General features: G+C 55.0%; 1 protein-coding gene across 4 annotated transcripts; it reads left to right on the top strand.

The window, feature by feature from the left end:
* Window positions 1-1081: 1081 nt before the first annotated feature.
* On the top strand, window positions 1082-20839 carry SLC12A4 (solute carrier family 12 member 4). Of its 4 annotated transcripts, none has more exons than XM_077132789.1 (24): window positions 1116-1288; window positions 6229-6323; window positions 7724-7855; window positions 10729-10875; window positions 10955-11009; window positions 12164-12294; window positions 13478-13719; window positions 13874-14088; window positions 14599-14763; window positions 14843-14941; window positions 15219-15276; window positions 15624-15798; window positions 16069-16187; window positions 17207-17305; window positions 17522-17641; window positions 17803-17907; window positions 18163-18331; window positions 18616-18811; window positions 18927-19096; window positions 19182-19313; window positions 19394-19501; window positions 19687-19874; window positions 20014-20147; window positions 20286-20839. In XM_077132789.1, exons 1-24 carry the CDS (start codon window positions 1174-1176, stop codon window positions 20375-20377), a joined length of 3261 nt encoding a protein of 1086 aa, XP_076988904.1. In that variant the 5' UTR covers window positions 1116-1173; the 3' UTR covers window positions 20378-20839. The 4 variants fall into 4 exon arrangements, with proteins under 4 accessions (XP_076988907.1, XP_076988904.1, XP_076988906.1 ...); XM_077132791.1 differs by lacking the exon at window positions 1116-1288 and adding an exon at window positions 5736-5862; XM_077132790.1 differs by lacking the exon at window positions 1116-1288 and adding an exon at window positions 5736-5871.
* Window positions 20840-20856: the final 17 nt, after the last annotated feature.

Genomic DNA, 20856 nt, shown 5'->3' with positions numbered 1-20856 from the left:
GGATGTGGAGGAGTGGTCAGAAGGGTGGGTTGCTGGGGATCCGCCTGCAGGGCCCAGCAACTCTAACTGCCCAGAGCTGGAGGTTGGGAGGAGGCGGCAGTCATGGGGCCCAGAGCCCGAGGTCTATCAGGAAAATACCATTTTGTTGTTCTCAAGCCATCTGGGTCACAAAAAGGATTGAATTGGAGATAGGGAAGTAAGATGGGCTCTGGAGTTTTCTGACAGAGAAAAGAATACCTGAAAGGACCGCCCAGAAAGGTAAAGATGCTAAGGTAAAGCCAACTTGGATCAAGTTATCTGAAGCAACGGAGTAGAAAGTGAAAGAAAAGAGAAAAGTTGTTAGTAAATAAGTAAAAGACTTGAGTAAAGGAAACCAAGAGGCGAGACAAAATTTTTAAGATGCAGGGACTTGGCTAAAGCACCAAAGGGGCAGTCGGAGGTGGGGTGGAAGTTCTTCCTAACGAGGAGGCAGCAGTCTTTGGGAAAGGAGATCTTTGGGGACCCACAGCCCCAGCCCCGGCCTCGCATCGGATCTGCCTTCAGCGCTTGGGCTTCTAGGAGTTTGTACGGAGCAAGCTGGGTCGCCCAAGAGTCCCGAGCCACCTCCAAAATCGAGAAGCTGCCGCGAGGGGGCGCGGGGCAGGGACTGGGCCTTCCTGCATGCGCGGGAATTCGGATCCAGCGACGCGGAATGGTGAGGGACGTGATAATGGAGATGGGGACGGGATACCTAGGAATGGCGGGAGGCCCTGGGCAGCTCTGGAAGGTAGCCTCTGCCGTACTGGGCGGGTCCTACCTTCCCACCTCCTCCAAGTAGAAGAGCTCACCCCGCGCCCCATCTCACCGAGCGCTAAGACAGCCTAAGACGTGGATGCCCAGAGAGGGCAACCTTTCACCCAAGGGTCACACAGGAGTTGGGCCCTCCCCCAGGAGCTCGGCACTAATACTTGTGCTCTCACCGGGGGGATTCACTCCTCCAGGGCGTCCCACTCCGGGAGGAGCCGACCCGAGGCCCTCCGGCTCCCCGCCCCCGAGGGGCGGCCCGGGGGGCGGGCGGAGGAAGTGAGCGCAGCAGGGAGGAATGCAGGCGGGCGGGGCGCGCCGGCCTGGGGCGGCGGAGACAGCCGGACCTGCGGCCGGGGACAGCGGGTGCGGCGGGGCTGAGCGCGCGCGATGCCTCACTTCACCGTGGTGCCCGTGGACGGGCCGCAGCGTGGCGACTACGACAACCTCGAGGGTCTCAGTTGGGTGGACTACGGCGAACGCTCTGAGCGGGACGACTCGGACGGTGAGGGCGCGCCCGGCGGGCACCATGGCTTGGCAAGGGGGTCAGCCACGCGGGGCCGGCGCTCAGACCTGCACCCGGACCTTGCGCGCGCACGTCGGTGCCGGCCAACTTTTCTTCCTCTGTGCCCCCGCCCCTCCCCCTCCCCCGCCCGGCGCGGGCCGGCACAACTTAACCCGCTCCCTGGCGCCCGCAACTGGGCCGACCTTCCCGTCCCAACTCCTCCTCCGCGAGCCGCGGGCGGGGGCTGCAGACGTGGCTGCCGATGGAGAGCTCACTCCAGCGGTGCCGCTCGGCCGATAGTACCAGGCCCCCAATTCCGGCCTTTCCAGTCTGGGGGCACAAACCCTTCCTCTTCTCCCTCCCCGTGCACTTCAAGCATCACTTCCCCATTTGGGATTCAGCGTCTCCGTCACTGAGACTACTGCCTTCTCCCCTCCCTCCCGTCTTCTATCCTTGGGCCTCCTTGTGCTCTGGCCCCGCGGGAGAGAAGGGTGTGTCTTGCCTAAGGGGTCTATGGGTAATCGCTTAGCGTGCCAACGTGTGGGTCCCTGCATGGTTCTACAGGTACTGTAGACCCTGTGCAGCACTCACAGAGCCAGGCTTGTCTAGGCACTTTACGGGAATTAACTCCTCTTATCCTCCCAACTACCCCCGTGAGAAAGGATAGGTACAGTTACAAGCATTTAGGAAGAAGTGAACCGGTCCCGGGGGGGATGGGAGGGGAGAGAAGGGTGTGAGACTCCAGCACCTTAGTCTAGGCTAGGTCTTGACATAACACCCTCCTTCCTCCTCCCAGGTGCCTGCCTCTGCTCATGTGCCTTTCCCCGTCTCTTACCCCAGGAGGCCCAGGGAAACTCTCCTTCCAGGGTCTACTCTTTGAGGGTTAAAACCCATGAGAACATGGGTCTATATGTGCAATTGTGTTTGTGCAAGTGTGTAGCTGTGATGTCAGGGTTGGAGGTGGGGTCAGGCTAGGGCATTCTCATGGCCGCCGTTATCTGCCTGGGTTGTTAGTGATTAGGATGGTGATATGACTGATGATAACAAATGCCTGTGACATCTCTGATCATGATGGAGACCTGTAGGAAATGTGTGTTAGTGAATGTGTCAAGTGATGGGATCTTAACCTGACTCTGATCTGTCTGTAATGGTGCCATGTTTAGGAACATGGATGAAGTGATTCATGTCAGATATGTGTGATGGCCAAGTGTGTTTGACCTGACTGTCCTGGAGAATCGTGCTAGGATAGTCAGAGAGGTGGCACAAGACAGTGGCAAGGGCTGCTGGACATGGTGGAGGTTATGGGCTTGACAAATGTATGTACCCCATCCTCATGCCCTTGTCTGCTGCTGGCCTTGTCCAAGTGGTCACAGCAGAAGCCAGCCTCTGGCTCCCCCTATCAGCCTTGGGAGGACTCTTCTCCCCCAGATTAGGCTGGGCTACATCCCTGGGGTCAGCCCGGACCAGTGGGAAGGCAGAGCTAAGCTCAACCTCCAGCCTGGCCCCGCCTTGGCCCCACCTTGGCCCCTGCACAGGGTGAGTGGAAGAACCTGGAGCCACACAAGCTGAGTCCTGCCAGATCCCTCTAGACTGGGCCAGCTCCTCCCACTACCCGCCCCCAACCTTACTAAGTTTTAGCCTGACCTTGGTTGCAGATGGGGGACACACTGCGCCCTGGTGAGTGATTCTGATCCATCTTGGTGGGAACTACAAAGGGTTGAGAGGGCACAAAGGTCCATCTCCTGGGGGCTTTCAGCCTGGTACCTGAATCTCTCAAGGCCCACAGCTCTGCTTTAAGGTTCCTATTCATCCAGCTACACCCCAACCTGAGGACAGAGGCCAGCAGGTTCTGGAGGGACACCCCATGCAGATGTGTGTGTATAAAGGGATCAGGAGGGTTACCTGGATCCCCACCTGCTGCCGGTGTGTTCGCAGTTGCTGATGGGAACACACATATATGTGTATCTCACCAGCAGCCCTCAGGCCTAAGCCATACACCGGTTACTGGGGGTCACGGGTGGTATCTGAGCAGTTTTGGCCTGGCAGGCGTGCCCAGACCTGCCCTGGAATTTTTGGAACAGTTCAGGCCTGAACGGGCAGCCCAAAGCTGAGTGCAGTGCAGATATTCAGCGACTGCTCAAACACACCCCTTCCCGCCCCTCAACATTCACACAATCACATGGGCGCTGGCCCTGAAGGAGGCTTTAGGGAACTCCAAGGAGTGTCGGCTAGGGGTCTGGCACCAGCTTATCCATTTGCTGATGCATATAGGCAGCTGGAAGAATGGGTGTTGCTATCTCTTTTTCAGAGAAGAGGAAACCAGGGCAGCACAGAGAAGGTAAGCAGGGTGCTCTGGGTCACACAGGGGTTTGGACCAGGAATCCAAGCCAGGCTATCAGCCTTTTGAGCAGCGAGAGGCCTGGAAATGTGTACCCTGGCTAAATCACATACCCTGGACATTCCTCTCTACATGAACGGCTGGTGTTGCACCCTAGGGTGCACCCTGGAATAGCTGCTCAAGGGCTGGACCAGGGCCCAGAGTAGGGGCAGGAAACCTGAGCCCAGCCCCCACCTGGCTCTCGCAGACCCTGGCACTGGGGTCTGGTCCTCTTCACTTGGACCTTGCCTCTGAACATCTCAGAGTGTCAGTTTCCTTGACACTAAAAGTGGGTAAATGATATTTACCTGGAGTGTTGCTGTGAGGACTAGAGGCAGCTCTTGGAAGGGCTCTGAGCTGCCCTGGAGTGAAGGCTGAAAGAGCAAGGGATTGGCCGAGTCTTGGAAGACAATCTGCAGGCATTTTTTCTTGGGCTGCTGTGTGGTCAGCTCTACATGTGCTGGATACTAGTGCACAATTATCCAAGAGAAACAAGGCAACAATAGTGAGGCAAACTGCAGTGCATGAGTTTAGAATAATTTATAATTTCCAACTTCGATCCACAAAAGAATCAGAAGACGTATGCAACAAAATACCTTCCCAAAGGGTTATTACTGTCAGAAAAATCAGAAACCATACACAAGAAGTATGCAAGGTCTCTGAGAAGAGACAGATGGTGACTGAATCTAAGGAATAAATTTAGCTTGGAGATTCCTGGCAGCCAAGGCAGAAAGGGAAGTAAGGTGAGCTCTTTAACTGCCATTTTCTGACAAAATACAGCATCTGACTTCTTCGGGAGGGACATGTTTTTATCACAAAAATCCAAGAGTAATTTTCAGAGGCTTCTTACTGAAAGGCCATCAGCATAATGGGCAGTATTTTGGGGTGTTCAGATTTTTCTTATGGTTCCATATCCTCAACTTTAACAAGGATCAAGGGCACAGTAAATATTGTAGGGTATTTAAAGAGCCCTGTGACCCCAAGAAACTTGATTTCCAACTGACTTTGTCCACTGGGCCACTGACTTTGACCTATATTGTGTCAGAAAAAGTGGGACTGAACTATTTGGCTCACTCAGCTAGTCCAGGATATTGGATGAGGCACATATATCACTTTCACATCTGTGGGAAGGACTTGGCCTTGGAAATTGTCATGGAGCACACATTACTTGTCAGTCTCCTCCAATGATAAAGAATCTACAATGCAGCATCTGCTCAGTGGCTATTAGCTCAGGGAGGGCAACCGAAGTCACTAACTGTATAGCAAAAGGATGTAGCAGATGGAGGGTGTACAACAGTCGGGCTTCTCAGCAGCAAACAACAGAAATGAATTGTGGCCTATTTAAACAGAAAAGGTTGGCTTGTTGCTCTCAAAGAACCAGGCATGGCCCAATCACACCACCATTCTGGGCTGGTGATGACACTTCTGCCACCACCTCCATCACCAGACACGGTACCAGCATTACTGCCCTCATAACTACCTACTGCTGCCACACTCACTGCTGTCATCCAACATTAAGGAGGCTTCTTTGCACGAAGATGTCTGCTTCCCATTTTCTGTAAGGCCTTGAACCAGTGCTGTCTGTCTGGGGAGAAATATTGCTTTGTCTCTAGAAAAGAAATTCGGGATGTCTTCTGCTGGCTTGGTGGAAAGCTCCACCAAGACTCTGATACTCAAAAGGACAAAATTTGGAAAACAAGGAACAGTATGAGTGCTGGACAGCAAAAAAAAAAAAAAAAGCAGGCGAGCACCTTTTCTAGCTCCTTTCTGCGAAGGTTCCTTCGTGGGAGCCAAGGCACTGTCCCTCTAAGCTGCAGTCAGGGTCAGGCTGTTGTCAGCCACACAGCTAGTTTAGGCCCAGATCTGTGGACAGGGAGGCCAATGAGCCGGCCTCTGCTGGCAGCTCCCAGTTCCTGCGCAGTCCAGCACACACCCCACCGGCCTTGGTTGACCCTCCTTGGAGGGTTCCTTAGGCTCCTTCTGCTCTCAGCACCAGCTCTTGGTTCCCGCGCCTCCCAGCATGCTCCAGGCTGCCCTCGAGGCCGCTGCCACTGCGTCCCGCGCAGGGCATGGTGGGATAGCCTGCGGGCGACGCAGGCTATGGCGGCTGAAGGCACCCTGTGCAGCTTCATCTATCTAGAGGGCTCTATCTGGGCGGCCCCGGAAGACACAGAGCCCTTGGTGCCTGGGACTCTGGGTATTCCAGGCAGGTCCCGGTGGGGGTGGCCTGAGGGCGGGCCAGGACCAGGCCACGCCCCTCTCAGCAGGCTCCGCCCCTTGACGGGCCCACTTGCCTATGCTGGTGCATTTTGGTCCTTCACACTGATTTCTTTCTGGAAGGAATGATGTCTTCTGAGTTTTGGTCACTGGCTGCTCCAGCATTATCTCTGGCCCTTCGAAGAGGCAGATAAAGTGTGATGGGAAAACTGAGGCCAGCCTGGTCAGTTGTGGGCCTCTAAAGTGCTCCGCAAAGATGAGGTTTTGGGAGCTGGCCTGCTGGACAGAGGTGTGGCCAGGGATCAGGAGGCAGTCCTGGACTAGATTTTCTGTTCTCTCTCCACAGGGCATGGCAGCCACAGAGAGAGCAGCCCTTTCCTTTGCCCGTTGGAGGCTTCCAGAGGAAGTGACTACTATGACAAGAACCTGGCACTGTTTGAGGTAGTTGAGGAGCAAATCTGGGTGGCAGGTGTGGCAGGCTAGTTGGTGGGCAGGGGCCTGTCAGGACCCAAGCCTTAGGTGAACAGGCAGGCTGAAAGGTGGGAGGTAACGCCTCTATGTCCTAACTCCTCCAGGATCCCCTTACGTGCCTGGCTCCCTTTGCAGCCAGGCTGTAGTTCCCTTGGCTGTTTGAACCCAAACTGCTTTCTCTGAGGCTACTCACATCTGTATCCCTGTAGTCACCTCAAGAGGTGATCATCTTTGGCTTTCCTTCAGCCCTCAGCAAGCTCCTTTCTGCAAAAGTTCCTTCATGGAAGAACCCAGACCCACTGGATTTCCCACCTCAGGATTTTCTGTCTTCCCATGGCTACTAGGACTTTTCTAAGTCCATTCGTCTTTCTCCTGTGAACTCATCTTTGTCTTTTCTTGTTGACTCTTTCAACTCTGTCCCCTCTTGTTCCCTGAGGCTTGGTCCTCCGACTGGATCCAGCAGGCTCTTTTTCCACATCTGCAGCCTCAATAAGCACCTCTTTGGAAAGATTCCCAAATTTGTGTCCCTGAATTTGAATTTTATACCTTTCAGACTTAAGCTCAGATGAAGTTTAGACTTAAGAAGTGAAGTCTGAACTCTGACCCACACATCCAGCCACCCCTTGGATGTCCCATAGCTCCTCAATCACCAGATGCCTCAAAGAGTTTGCATCTTTGCTTCTCACTCTAAACCTGCCTCTCCCTGGCATGTAGGGTCCAAAGGGAGCTGAGAGACAGGGAAAGGCTAAATGTGGGCTGGAGGCAGTTAGAGGCACAACACTGGGCTTTAGGGGTGAGGGTAGGGTGGTTTGCAGAGCCTGAACCCTGAGGAGGCCTCCTGACCTGGGCAGCCATCAAAGTTCTGCCGTGAAGGCCTTGACCTTATCCCTGAAGATGGGCTGGGGGTCAAGATCCCACCCTGAGAATTTACTTCCTTGGTTCCCTGAGGTGACTGGGGAAGTCTTTGTCAGGGAGTTGCAGGCATTGATGAGCCCAAGAGGCCCAGACATACCTGGCAGGCGGCCAGGCAGAATGAAGAAAGGGTGCCTTCTCCCTGCCTGCCAGCCATGCCCTTCCCTGCCCACTCTCCCCTGAGGCAGGTAGTTTTCACAAATGGGATTGCAGTGACTGCAGCCAAGGTGAGACAGAAGAAAGCAGCCACTGGGCTGGGCCTTTGAGTGCCGTGGACTGGGGTGTGACACACACATCCGCCCAGTTGACTGGTTTGGGCTTCCCTGGGCAACACCTGGGATCAGGCCCAGGCCTGCCTCAGGGCTTGGCCTGGCTCCAAGTGGTAGGCTGCTGGCAACATGCAGGTAGCCTGGCCTGGGCTGGCACACTGCCAGCTTGCCCTGTACCTCTGTTTATAGGAAGAGCTGGACATCCGCCCCAAAGTGTCATCTCTCCTGGGCAAGCTTGTCAGCTACACCAACCTCACACAAGGTGCCAAGGAGCATGAGGAGGCTGAGAGTGGGGAGGGCACCCACCAGAGAGCAGCCAAGGTGAGTTTCTCAGGGGCAGCCGAGGGGCCACACCTGGGGAGACAGACATAGCACCACATGATTCTGAGTACTTTGAGGGTGCCAGGGTGATGAGCACAGAGAAGAGGTGCTGAATGCCTTGGGCTACTAGAGGCTTTAAGTGGTAAGCTACGAAGGAGTTCCTCGTGGGGGTAGAGGGCCAGGGAGGCCCTCGGAAATGACAGGTAAAGCATTCACTGGGTACCAGGCACCATGCTAAGCCATGGGTCTGGGTTCTCACATCACCTTCAAAAAGAAGCTCTGTAGTACTATCATCATCCCCGTTTTACAGATGAGGAAACTGAGTGCGAGGGGCATCAAGTCATTTGCCTAAGGTCACTACTTGGCTAGATAGGACCAGTGTGTTACACTAGGAGACAGATTTGTGGATTTACTATGAGACGTGTAACTATGTAAAATGCCATATCACCGGCTTTGCCTCAAGGTGGATAAAGGTGTTGCTTGGTTGTCCCTTGAAGGCTGTGTGAACTAGAACAAGTGACCCTACCTTCCTGATTTCACAAGGTTAGTTCAAGGCTCCACTGACTGATTTCTCTAATGGCTCCTGGGTTTCTCACATGCCGGAGTGGGGGGGACATGTATGTGTGTGATAGGAGCTTGACACAGCCTCTTGAGGCCTCCCTATCCTTCCCTCCATTGCCTGGTCACCATCCAGCCCTCCTCTGTCTGCAGGTTGAGTTTGTATCTCTGCTCATCTCTGTGGGGCAGTGCTGAGTTTAACTGAGGGCTGGGGTTTTTTTTGACATTCTCAGTTTGGAGACAAGCAGCCCACCAGGGAGCTGGTGACTAAGAGAGGCTAGTGCAGGAGTGTCAGAAAGAATCCTGGGTTAGGTGAAGGGCCAGGGGCCCTGGCCTCATGGGAAGCCCAGGGAGATGCTGGGATCCAGCCTCAGCTTAGCTGCCCAGTTCACCTGGCCCTCAGGTAAGGCTGTGAGAGTGTTCCTGAGTATCCCAGCTCTGGTGACTTTTCCATAGAGGAAGGAGAAGCCTGGACAAATCTGTAAAGAGTCAGAAGAAAGCTAAGGAGTTGGGATGGCTGAACTGTGGCCCTCACACAGGACAGGTCTGAGCAGGAAGAAGGAAGGAAGAGAAGGAAGGTTAAAGCAGGAAGGGCGGGCCTCTACCCAGACCATGCTAAGACCCAAAGGCTGTCTGTGACAGCCACTCCAGTTCTGGCCTGGTGACCTTCTGAGGCTGCTGGAGGTTATTTGGGGATGCAGAAGGCATTTCCGGCCCTCCCTTTCCCATACTGCCCTTTTCCCGGAGTGACTCAGCCTGGATTGGGGGTGGGGATGGGAGCCCTTGCTGTCACTATCCAGTGGGTGGTCCAGGGCCTCTGAGAAGGACTTGAACAGGGTCCTGAGGAAAGACTGTTTATTCCAGCCGGCCCTTCCAGGTTCTCTGGAGCCCTCTTAGGCTGTAGAAAGAATCCTGCCCTGGCCTGAACCCTTCAGAAACGTTCCCGTGGCCACATAGTTCTTTTGCCTACCTTCCCCACCCCAGCCCAGGCCTTGGGCTCCAGGACTGTAGGAAGCTTGGTGGAGTCTTCAGTGGAAGCTGTCAGGATCGCCTACCCTGGGCTCAGTTCTTATAGAAGACGCCAGCACTGCCTCTGTGCTCTCAGCCTCTCCCTGGCCACCTGCCCTTGGAGAGTTGAGAAATCTTGTCTGGGTCTACACATTAGACCTTCTTCACCTGTCCTTCCAACTTCCGACTTTCTACTGTGCAGGATTTTCCCAATAGGGAGTCGCAGGGGCCTTCAGAGGCATCACTTACTAGGTTTAGGGGCACCTTTTATGTACATGAAAAGAGCCTGCTAGTAATTAAACAGTGAACAAGCTTAGTCTGCCCCAGTGTGGTCATGAGACATAGAAGTAAACTGTAAATGACCATGACCTGTAGTGACTGCTACGCTAAAAGTGTAGTTAAGATGCTGAGGGAATGCAAGAGATAGTACCGACTCCATCAAAGGCAGTCTGCGGAAACTTCCTGGAGGAGATAACTATTAACATGGGCCTTGAAAGCTGAATAGAAGTTTTCCAGACAGTAAGTCAGGGCTGACCATCCCAGACAGAACCCAGCGTATACCAGGTTCAAAGGCTCAAAGGGACCCATGTGGTCAGGAGCTGGAGCTGACAAGAAAGATGAGTAGATGGACCTGACGGCCCAAACCAAGAAATCTAGACTACACCCTGTGGATTACAGGACCAGGCAGAAGGTATTCAGCAGGGATGATGAGATCAGACTTGGTTTTCAGAGCTGTGGCAGCACAGTGGGCTGGAATATGGAGAGTGACACAGGTGGGCAGAAGGCAGCACCCTGGTGCCCCAGTAGGAGGGACTAAGGCTGGGGGTCAAGGCAGGCTGATGTTGAGGCAGCTTGAGTGACAGACTCAGTATCCACCTTAACTGGGGTGGGAGAATTGGAGAGAGGCAGGGGAGAGACAGCTTCTGGGGCTCTGACTTAAGTGACTTGGGGCCACTGGGTGAGGAGATGAGATTCTGAGATAGAACCATCTTTCCAGAGGAGAGGAAGAGGAAGAGAGGGGTAGAAAGGGAAGGGATAGTACCTTGAAGAGGAGGTAAGCTTCAGAAGCTCACACGTGAAGTTTTGAACAGAATCCATTTCACACCTTCCCAGTCCTGAGCTCTCCTCACATATGAAAAGTCAATGTAGATATCCTAGCTGCCACCTCACCCCTGCACCCTCTCCCCAGACCCCGCCCAGGCAGAAAGCGCTGGGGGTGGGAGGCTGCTGAGGGTTCAGAGCCGTCCTCATGGTGTGCCTGGATCCTTTTGATGCTCTATGCAACCCCTCATCTCCTGCCCACACAGGCGCCCAGCATGGGCACCCTCATGGGGGTGTACCTGCCCTGCCTACAGAACATCTTCGGGGTCATCCTCTTCCTGCGGCTGACCTGGATGGTGGGCACGGCCGGCGTGCTGCAGGCCCTCCTCATAGTCCTCATCTGCTGCTGCTGTGTGAGTTCCTGGCCGGGTGTGGGGCCGGCACTTTCCCAGCCCACCAATCTACCTGCTCACCAGACCCTCCCTCCCACAGACCCTGCTGACGGCCATCTCCATGAGCGCCATCGCCACCAATGGCGTGGTTCCAGGTGGGTGAATGTCATTCCAGGCCTGGTGGGGGAACCAGACCCAGAATCAGCCTTGACATCCCCAGGAACCCCCCCAGTCCCCCTACAGTTCTCTGGTGGGGTCCTGTTTCCTGACTCTATGGCATTGCCACTGCTTAGGAGCTTCCCTACTTGACAGAGTTCGAGATTGTTGTTCTGTTTTGGGGTGGGGGGCAGGGGTGGAGGTAGTATAAAAATAATGCCAAAAGAAAAGAAAAGGCAATATATGTTTCCCATAAACAGGTTTGAAAATGCAGAAAAGTGTAGAAAGGACAATCTCACCATCCTAAATTCATTGCTATTAGCCTCTTGGTAAATGGTCCTGTGGTCTTAAAGAGTATTGAGAGAGAGATATAAACATGCCTACAATGAGTAGATGTGTTTCCTAAATGTTGGAAACTTTTTTTTTTAGCAAGATTCTCCATGGTAGGACACAACCTAATCTATGTGGTTATGCTCCTACTTTTGGGTTCTACTTTTTCACTACTGGAAACATTGCTGTCATGAACAGCCTTGAAAACAAATTTCTGTTCCCACCCCTGGCTGTTCCCTTTGGAGAAAGTCCAAGAAGTGGAATTACCTCATGAAAGGGAGTGACCTTTTTTAAGTTTCTTGATCCTTGTTCTTAGATTTTTTCACCAGAGAAGTTTCATTAGCAGCAGATATAGTCAGCAATATGGGTGGCACGCCTGGGCCCTGTCCCCTCACCAGCCCTGGGGCCCAGGGTGGACTCTGCCAGTCTCACAGGAATGTTAGACTGTGATGGAAGCACAGAGAGCTGGCCACAGACACTCACCCAGCGGCAGGCCCTGGTCTGGAAGAGAGAAACTAGCAAGGACACAGCCCTCCAGAGAGTTAAGGAGTGCTGAGATGACGTACACCCAAACAGAGCTAGAGCTGTCCCAGCAGAGTAATCCTTCCACTGGCCTGTGCGTTGGAGTTGAGTGGGAACGGGGTCCAACTCAGTCCAGCCCCCTACTAATCATGCAGCTTTCGGCAAGTCTTCTAGCCCCTCTGCTCATCTATAAGTGGGAAAAATAGTCCCTGCCTGTATGGGTGGCTGGGAGGGCTTGTCATGGAGGAGACCTTCTTGAAGAAGACCCAGCCTTGACATATGTATGCTTTCTCTGCTGTAGCGGGGGGCTCCTATTTCATGATCTCCCGCTCACTTGGGCCAGAGTTTGGAGGTGCTGTGGGCCTGTGCTTCTACCTGGGAACAACATTTGCAGCAGCCATGTACATCCTGGGGGCCATCGAGATCTTGCTGGTGAGTCAGGCCAAGCCCTGGAAGCCTCAGTTGTATCCAGAGCCCAGGCTACCAATGCTCCCCTTGCCCCTGGCCAAAATTATGGTGTGAGAGGCCTTGTGGGCGAAAGTGCTTTTTGCCCAAGCCAGCCTTCTTCCCATTCCCATGCCATTTTGGGCCAGTCAGGGAAGAGGCCTGGCTGCCTTCGGCCATGGTGGTACTCCGTGAACTATTGATTTTAGCTCAATGACAGCTGTTGGTGGTGACACAGGAGGTCAGCTCTGTCCCTCTAGTTCTCTGTGCCAAGGCCATTCAGATTCAACTTCTCCTTATCCTGGAATCACAGAGGGCCTGGAGCAGCCACAGAACCCTATCTAGAGGTTGGAGCCCTCCAAGAGCCCCACCTTTGCTCTGGCTCAGCTTCCCACTCCCCAATAGACTGTCTGGACAGTGGGAGAAGAGACAGAGGGGTGATGGGGAGTAAAGCATGATGGGATCTCCTGGGATTCCAGAGAGTGGGATAAAATGCTCAGAAGGATTGATTGCCTGGGCTGGGCTCACTTCCAGTTCCTCTGCCCACAGGCAGGGACCCTGTTCCCGAAGTCTCTGTTTTTGTCCTCTGTTGTTTTGTTTTCTATTTCTCACATTCCTTCTATAGTTAATATTTAGAATTCTTCCTCTCATTTGTTTATGTAATTCTGTATTTTTTAGCAGTATGGATTCATGGATATTTATTTTATTATTTGTGTTATAATCTGATACTATCATTTTTGTGTTCCTCAAACTGTTTCACCTTTGGCTATTGGGATCTCTTAAATGTTGGCTCTTATGCCTGGATCCTCTTCTTCTTTTTTAATAACAGCTTTATTGTAATATAACTTGTATCATACAAGTCATCCGTTTAAAGTGTACAATTCAGTGGTTTATGGTCTATTGTACAACCACCATCACAATCAATTTCAGAGCATTTTCATCACTCCAAAAAGGAACTCCCATATTCACTAGCAGTTACTCCCCATTCTATCCCCTGTCTGTCCCTATAAATTTGCCTGTTCTGGACATTTCATGTAAGTGAATCATGCAATATGTGGTCTTTTGTGATTGGCCTCTTTTGGATAGTCTTTGAAAAACAAAACCAAACAACAGGTTTCACTCTCCAAATAGGAAGAGTGAATGCTTTTTATCCATCTTCTTGTTGTTTCAGACCTACATTGCCCCACCAGCTGCCATTTTTTACCCCACGGGCGCTCACGACACATCGAGTGCCACCTTGAACAACATGCGGATATACGGGACCATTTTTCTGACATTGATGACACTGGTGGTATTTGTTGGCGTCAAATATGTGAACAAATTTGCCTCACTTTTCCTGGCCTGTGTGATCATCTCCATCCTCTCTATCTATGCTGGGGGCATCAAGTCTATTTTTTACCCTCCTGAGTTTCCGTAAGTAGCCAAAGAATATGTCCAGGCATTGCACCGAATCCCTCCCAGCAAGTAGGACAGTCCTTGAAGCCCTGGGTCCTAGAGTCTGTTGTAACAGGGACAGACTGGAAACAGTCTCCAGCTGAGCAGGTGCCAATGCTTCCATCCCCTGCAGGGTATGTATGCTGGGTAACAGGACCCTGGCCCAGGACCAGTTTGATGTCTGTGCCAAGACAACTGTGGTGGACAATGAGACAGTAGCCACCCGGCTATGGAGCCTCTTCTGCCACAGCCCAAACCTCACCACTGACTCCTGTGACCCCTACTTCCTGCTCAACAATGTGACTGAGATCTCCGGCATCCCCGGTGCAGCTGCTGGCGTGCTCCAGGGTGAGTCCTCCCTCCAGCCCTCCTGCTCCGGAACAGGAGGCAGAGATGACTGTAGAAGGAGAGTTGGAGCACAGAGTTGGCCTTGTGTGGCCAACTTGAGGATTGGGGGCAGGCAGATCTGGCTGCCTTCCCAGCTCAGCAGTGTACTCTAGGCCAGACTCCTCATGGCTGGGTTTCAGGTTTGCAGAGTGGAGCCTATTTAGCCAGCATCCCAGGCCTGCAGCAGCCCCTCTCCCCCAGCCACCTGCCCCCTGACAGTGCCCAAGACAGAGAAGCCATAAAAGGGCCTCTGTCTAGGAGGCAGGCGAAAGCAGGGCTCTGGCGACAGTGGCTCAGCCACCTTTACCTGTCGAACTTCTGACAGACCACTCCCCACTGTGGCCAGAGCATCCGTGAGGCCGACCCTACTGGGTTAAAGCCACCCCCTGAGACCCTGGAACCTCCCTGCATCTGTAACCTTTGGCTGGGGAACCAAGTGGGAATGTGGTAGTGATGCTGCTGCCCCTGCAGAAAACCTATGGAGCGCCTACCTGGAGAAGGGTGAGGTCGTGGAGAAGCGCGGGCTGCCCTCCAGGGATGCCCTTAGCCTGAAGGAGAGTCTGCCCTTGTACGTGGTGGCTGACATCGCCACATCCTTCACCGTGCTGGTCGGCATCTTCTTCCCCTCTGTAACAGGTAAGCCCCTCTTCCCCACTCTCCCAGCCCTGCCTCCACTCCTGGAGCACCCCTAAGAGATTCTTATCTGTTTTTTGAGGCATCATGGCTGGGTCAAACCGCTCCGGGGACCTCCGTGACGCCCAGAAGTCCATCCCAGTGGGGACCATTCTGGCCATTGTTACAACCTCCCTCGTGTGTATCCTTTCCCAGGCTGGGGACAGGTGGGGCGGGGCAGGAGGCACATACCTGCACACCACCAGGTATGCATGCACAGACACACCACCACACACACACACATGCAGACACGCCTCACCTCCTTGCACATAGGTTGACACTTGGGAAGCATGCACACGCACAAAGCCCTGGGCGCAGGTGTTGCAGATGGCTGCTGGCTGGCACTCAGGCAAAGGGATGTGGGTCCTTCCATGAGGACATGGTGGTAGAGGCCTCATCTTTCCTTGACACAGCCTCAGACTTCAGCAGTGTGGTTCTGTTTGGTGCCTGCATCGAGGGTGTGGTACTTCGGGACAAGTGAGTGAGCTGGGCCCCTCCTTGGCTCATCTTTTTCCTCCCTACTACCAGCCACCCTAACACACAGGGGCCCATGCACATGTCCTCAGCTCTTGGTTGTCAGTGGCAGTATGTCCTGCCAGGTGAGTCAGGCCCCACCAGGACTTTTGCTCCTGAGAGGTTGTTGGCATCAGGTGTAGGGCTGGGCCCAGGAGGAAAGATGGAGCCGGCCAGCTGGTCTCTGGTCAGGGATCAGAGTTCTGCCCCCCAAAGCCATCCTCCCTGACCCTTCACTTTGGACAACCCCACCTGCAGCAGGGCTTGGGGATGCTCCTGCGAGGAACACAGCCTGAGCCTGGCCCCTGCAGGTATGGTGATGGCGTCAGTAGGAACCTGGTGGTGGGCACACTGGCCTGGCCTTCGCCTTGGGTCATCGTCATTGGCTCCTTCTTCTCAACCTGCGGTGCTGGTCTGCAGAGCCTCACAGGAGCACCACGGCTGCTGCAGGCTATCGCCAAAGATAACATTATACCCTTCCTCCGGGTGAGCCTTCTGCACCCCCTATGTCCTGGTGCTTTTGGCCTGTCACACTAGCTGGGGGAGAGGGGGGAGCTACAGAAGGGGCACCTGTGGCCCCAGGGCAGGCAGCCATGACGTGGAGGAGGAGGACTGGAGAGGTAGGGGTATGGCCTGGACCCCAGAGGTGGTGCCTGGGTGATGGCAGCCAAGCTGTGACTTGAGGCCCAAGGTGTGGAGTGGGGGTGATAGGACCAGCTTCATCCCTTGCTGAGCCTGCTACCCCTGTGTGTGCAGGTATTTGGCCATGGGAAGGCCAATGGTGAACCAACATGGGCGCTCCTCCTGACAGCACTGATGGCGGAACTTGGCATCCTCATCGCCTCTCTTGACATGGTGGCCCCCATTCTATCCATGTGAGCTGGAGAGCAGTGCAGGGGGTGGGCAGTGGGTGGCTACACCTGCTGTGTCTACTCTCCCTCAAAGGGAGCTCTTGGGAAAGGCTCCCTGAACCCTCAGCGCTCCTCAGGTGGGGGGCAAGCACCTCCCTATGCCCCTGTCTGGTGTCACAGGCACAGCTGGAAGATTGGCCAGTATGGGGAGATGTTTACCTGCTGGGGCTCAGCCTACCCCTACATTCCGGAGCAAACCAGGCACTTATGTAGAGGTTGTAACAGGTCTGCTAGCCAGATAGGTCTGGGCACCTACCCTTCACTGCCCACTCAACCTACAAACCCAATAGGCCTCACAGCCACAACCAGGCCTGTAGGAATCAGCCTGTCTTGTCCACCTCCACATACCTTTGCCCATTCCTGCCCGGCTCCACCACACAAATGTGTACCCCTCAGACTCTTCTTGCCGGTTGTCTTGTGTGTGACCCCTCACTGCCTAAGCCAGAGGATACATCTCAACCTTTGTCACGTGGTTCTTCCTGGCAGCACTTGATGGGGCTGACCACTCCCCTACTCACTGGGAGCCCCGCACCCTGGGCGTTCAAAAGATCCCTGTTTTCTTCTCCCCACATACATCTCTTCCCCACATTCACAACAGCCCCTCATCCAGTTGGTCGTTGCATTTCCAGACATTGAGCACTCCTTGCCCATCCTCTGCACCATCCTTTTCAACCCTCAGCACTCGCTTGCCCCTTGCTTGCAGCCCCTTCCCCACCTCATCTAGCTGATAAGCCTCACCTGTTCTCTAAGACCTGGTTTCCAGGACACCTCTGCAGTAGTCCCATCTACCCCAAGCGGGGTGGCCTCACTTGGCCGTGGTAGTGGGTGCTGTGAAGCTGAGAAGGCCTGGCTGAGCCCATGCAGGGCAGGACTGTGACATGGCCCAATTTCCATTCTAGGCCCAACCTGAGGAGGAGCAGGGACCTCAGGTACCTGGCTGCCAAGGAGGCTGCCCTGTACCAACCCCTCCTCTTGTGCTGCAGGTTCTTTCTGATGTGTTACCTGTTTGTGAACTTGGCCTGTGCGGTGCAGACTCTCCTGAGGACCCCTAATTGGAGGCCCCGGTTCAAGTACTATCACTGGTGAGTGCCGGCTGCCACTTTGGGCATCAGCCAAATCTACTGTCAGGAGATACTGAGGACAAGTTTTCCTGTGCAATAGCTGCTATTGGTGAAACAGAAAATACTATGGGGAGGGGGCTTATAGGGCTGGGGGTGGGCCTTGGCACCACCAGGGCAGGTGGGGGGCTAGGTCCAAGGCTTGCATGGTCTTGCCCTAATTCTGTCCTTCTGGCCTAGGGCATTGTCCTTCCTGGGCATGAGCCTCTGCCTGGCCCTGATGTTTGTCTCTTCCTGGTACTACGCTCTAGTTGCCATGCTCATTGCAGGCATGATCTACAAGTACATTGAGTACCAAGGGTGAGTGAGGGGCTGCCTCAGCCAATACCCTGCGCGTGGCTAAGTGTGGGAGTGTGTGCATAGGGTGCTGGTCCCCCTCTATCCCACTCTTTCCCACATTGAAATAAAGACGGAAACCCGACTGGGAGCTCAGTCTCACCAGTTTATGGTGGCATCTGCAGGGCTGAGAAGGAATGGGGTGATGGGATCCGAGGCCTGTCCTTGAGTGCTGCTCGCTATGCTCTGTTACGGCTAGAGGAGGGGCCTCCTCACACCAAGAACTGGCGGTGAGTTGACAGCAGGACTGGCAAGGGTCGCCTCGAGGCTCTCAGAGGGTGCTGTGAGGGTGGGAAGGCCAGGAGGTGCTGACTCCCCCTCCCTAGTCCACATTTCCCGTCTTCAGGGCTGCCACCCTGCTTGTTGACCCTTGTGTTCATGCTTCCCAAAACTGTGAGGGCCCGTGGTCCCAGGAGGGAAGAAGAGGGGCTCCCTGGAAACTTCTGGTCCTGGTCTCAGGCTCTCTCCCCATCTGACCACTGCAGGCCTCAGCTGCTGGTGCTGCTGAAGCTCGATGAGGACCTTCATGTGAAATACCCCCGGCTCCTCACCTTTGCTTCCCAGCTTAAGGCTGGCAAGGGCCTGACCATCGTCGGTTCTGTCATTCAGGGCAGCTTCTTGGAGAGCTATGGCGAGGCCCAAGCTGCCGAGCAGGTGCCTGCTGCAGGGGGTGGGGAGCTGAGCCAGACCTGAGGTGTCTGGGCTGCAGCTGGCATGTAGGAAAGGGGACCATTCCAGCCTGGCCAGCCAGGTAGACAGCACAGGTGCCACCTGACAGCTGGAACAAGTTGGGTATAGCTGTCCCATCTTGAAAACATGGCCTCTGGGTAGGTAGTTTGCCTTGCCCCATTCCCCATGAGGTTGTGCCCTAGGGGTCTTGGGAGGGAACCCAGTGGAGGGGAAGCCAGTATCCTCTGACCCTGGCATGTTCCCCACAGACAATCAAGAACATGATGGAGATTGAGAAAGTGAAGGGCTTCTGCCAGGTGGTGGTAGCCAGCAAGGTGCGTGAGGGGCTGGCACACCTCATCCAGTCCTGTGGCCTGGGCGGTATGAGGCATAACTCGGTGGTGCTTGGCTGGCCCTATGGCTGGCGGCAGAGTGAGGACCCACGAGCCTGGAAGACCTTTATTGGTGCGTAAGGGGCCGGGACCTGCCTTGGGCTGGGTGGGGCAGGAGCCAGGGGCTGAGCGAGGCTGCAGAGGCCTGAGGGATACCAGCTAGTGGTCAGCAGTGCCCCTTCTCCTAGACACCGTGCGCTGCACCACAGCTGCCCATCTGGCCCTGCTTGTGCCCAAGAACATCGCCTTCTACCCCAGCAACCACGAGCGCTACCTGGAGGGCCACATCGACGTGTGGTGGATCGTGCATGACGGCGGCATGCTCATGTTGCTGCCTTTCCTGCTGCGCCAGCACAAGGTGTGCTGGGGGTGTGGGCGCAGAGCCATGGGCCGGAGCCCTCCGAGAGGCCTGTGTGGCTGAACCACCCTCTCCGGTGCCTCAGGTTTGGAGGAAGTGCCGCATGCGCATCTTCACGGTGGCCCAGATGGACGACAACAGTATCCAGATGAAGAAGGACCTGGCTGTCTTCCTGTACCACCTCCGCCTCGAGGCCGAGGTTGAGGTAGTGGAGATGGTGAGCCGCCAGCCCCAACCTGGCCCTGCTGGACGCCCCGCCCCATCCAGCCCAGTCGTCACAGCCCACCCTCTCCCCAGCACAACAGTGACATCTCTGCCTATACCTACGAGCGGACACTGATGATGGAGCAGCGGTCCCAGATGCTGCGGCAGATGAGGCTGACCAAGACTGAGCGGGAACGTGAAGTCAGTGGCCTTGGTTCCGGCTGGGGGCAGGTGGCTGGGTTAGGTCTTTGCAGATACCATCAGGTAGGGGAGGCAGAATGAATCCTCCCAGCCACTCCAAGCCAGTACCTGTTCCCCTGAGGCAGGGTGGTCATTTTGTGCCAGCTTCCCGTGGTACTGAAGCTACCTCCTCTGATCGTTCTCAGGCCCAACTGGTCAAGGACCGGCACTCAGCCCTGCGGCTGGAGAGTCTGTACTCGGACGAGGAGGATGAGTCTGCATCAGGGGCTGACAAGATCCAGATGACATGGACCCGGGACAAGTACAAGGCTGCGGAGCCCTGGGACCCCAGCCATGCTCCTGAGAACTTCCGAGAACTGGTGCATATTAAGCCGTGAGTGCAGTAAAGGGGACCCAGCCACATCAGGTTCTGGGGGAGGGGTGGGAGCAGTCAAGCACTGTGGGTGGACCTCAGGTAGGGCCTCTTTGCCAGATGCTTCCCCATAACCTGTGATTGGCTGCATTGCCTACAGGGACCAGTCCAATGTACGGCGCATGCACACAGCCGTAAAGCTCAATGAAGTCATTGTCACACGCTCCCACGATGCCCGCCTGGTCCTATTGAACATGCCTGGCCCACCCAAGAACAGCGAGGGTGATGAGAACTGTATCCCTTTGTGGAGAGGCAGGCAGTGGGGTGGTGGTGCTCCTTGCCCCAGGTGCCGCTAGGTGGGGTAGTTCAGGTCGCCCCAGCTCTGATTGCCCCTTGAACCTGATGCTGCCTCCTTGACCTGATGCCCTGCAGACATGGAGTTCTTAGAGGTGCTGACTGAGGGCCTCGAGCGTGTGCTGCTGGTACGGGGTGGTGGCCGCGAAGTCATCACCATCTACTCCTGAGCCAAGTGCAAACTTGAGGCTTGGAGTGGAGGTGTCAGGGCAACAGCATCCGGCTGCCAGCCCTGCTTTGCCCTGGACCCAGCTTTGGTAGGTCTCCTTGGAGACTGGGCCAGCACTGGGCAATGGAGATGGATCCAAAGTCCTGTGGGACTCTGGGCGGTTGGAGCCTTTCCTGTCCAGCATGCCCGGCTGTCTGCCCTGGCTGAAGAAGACTGGTGAGGGCTGACATGGGGTTTAAAGGGAGCTGGCCCAGCCTGGCCCAGGAACGCTATTTATTGCATATTTATTGTTTGGATGTCATCATCAGAGAGGAGGAGAAGGGCAGCAAGGGAGTTCTGGCCCAGGCCACCTGCAAGAAGACCTGGGCTCGGGCTACTGTGGGCAGGGACCGCCTACCAGGCCGAGTCTAATGGCACCGCCAAGCTGAGGCCTTTTTTCAATAAAGCATTGTGTACTTCTGGGCCTCCTGCTACCCCAGT

The sequence above is a fragment of the Tamandua tetradactyla genome, chromosome 16 (assembly GCF_023851605.1).
Source record: "Tamandua tetradactyla isolate mTamTet1 chromosome 16, mTamTet1.pri, whole genome shotgun sequence".
Lineage (NCBI taxonomy): Eukaryota > Metazoa > Chordata > Mammalia > Pilosa > Myrmecophagidae > Tamandua > Tamandua tetradactyla.
Note: the sequence above shows the minus strand (reverse complement) of the source record. Positions and strands in the feature narration are given on the sequence as shown.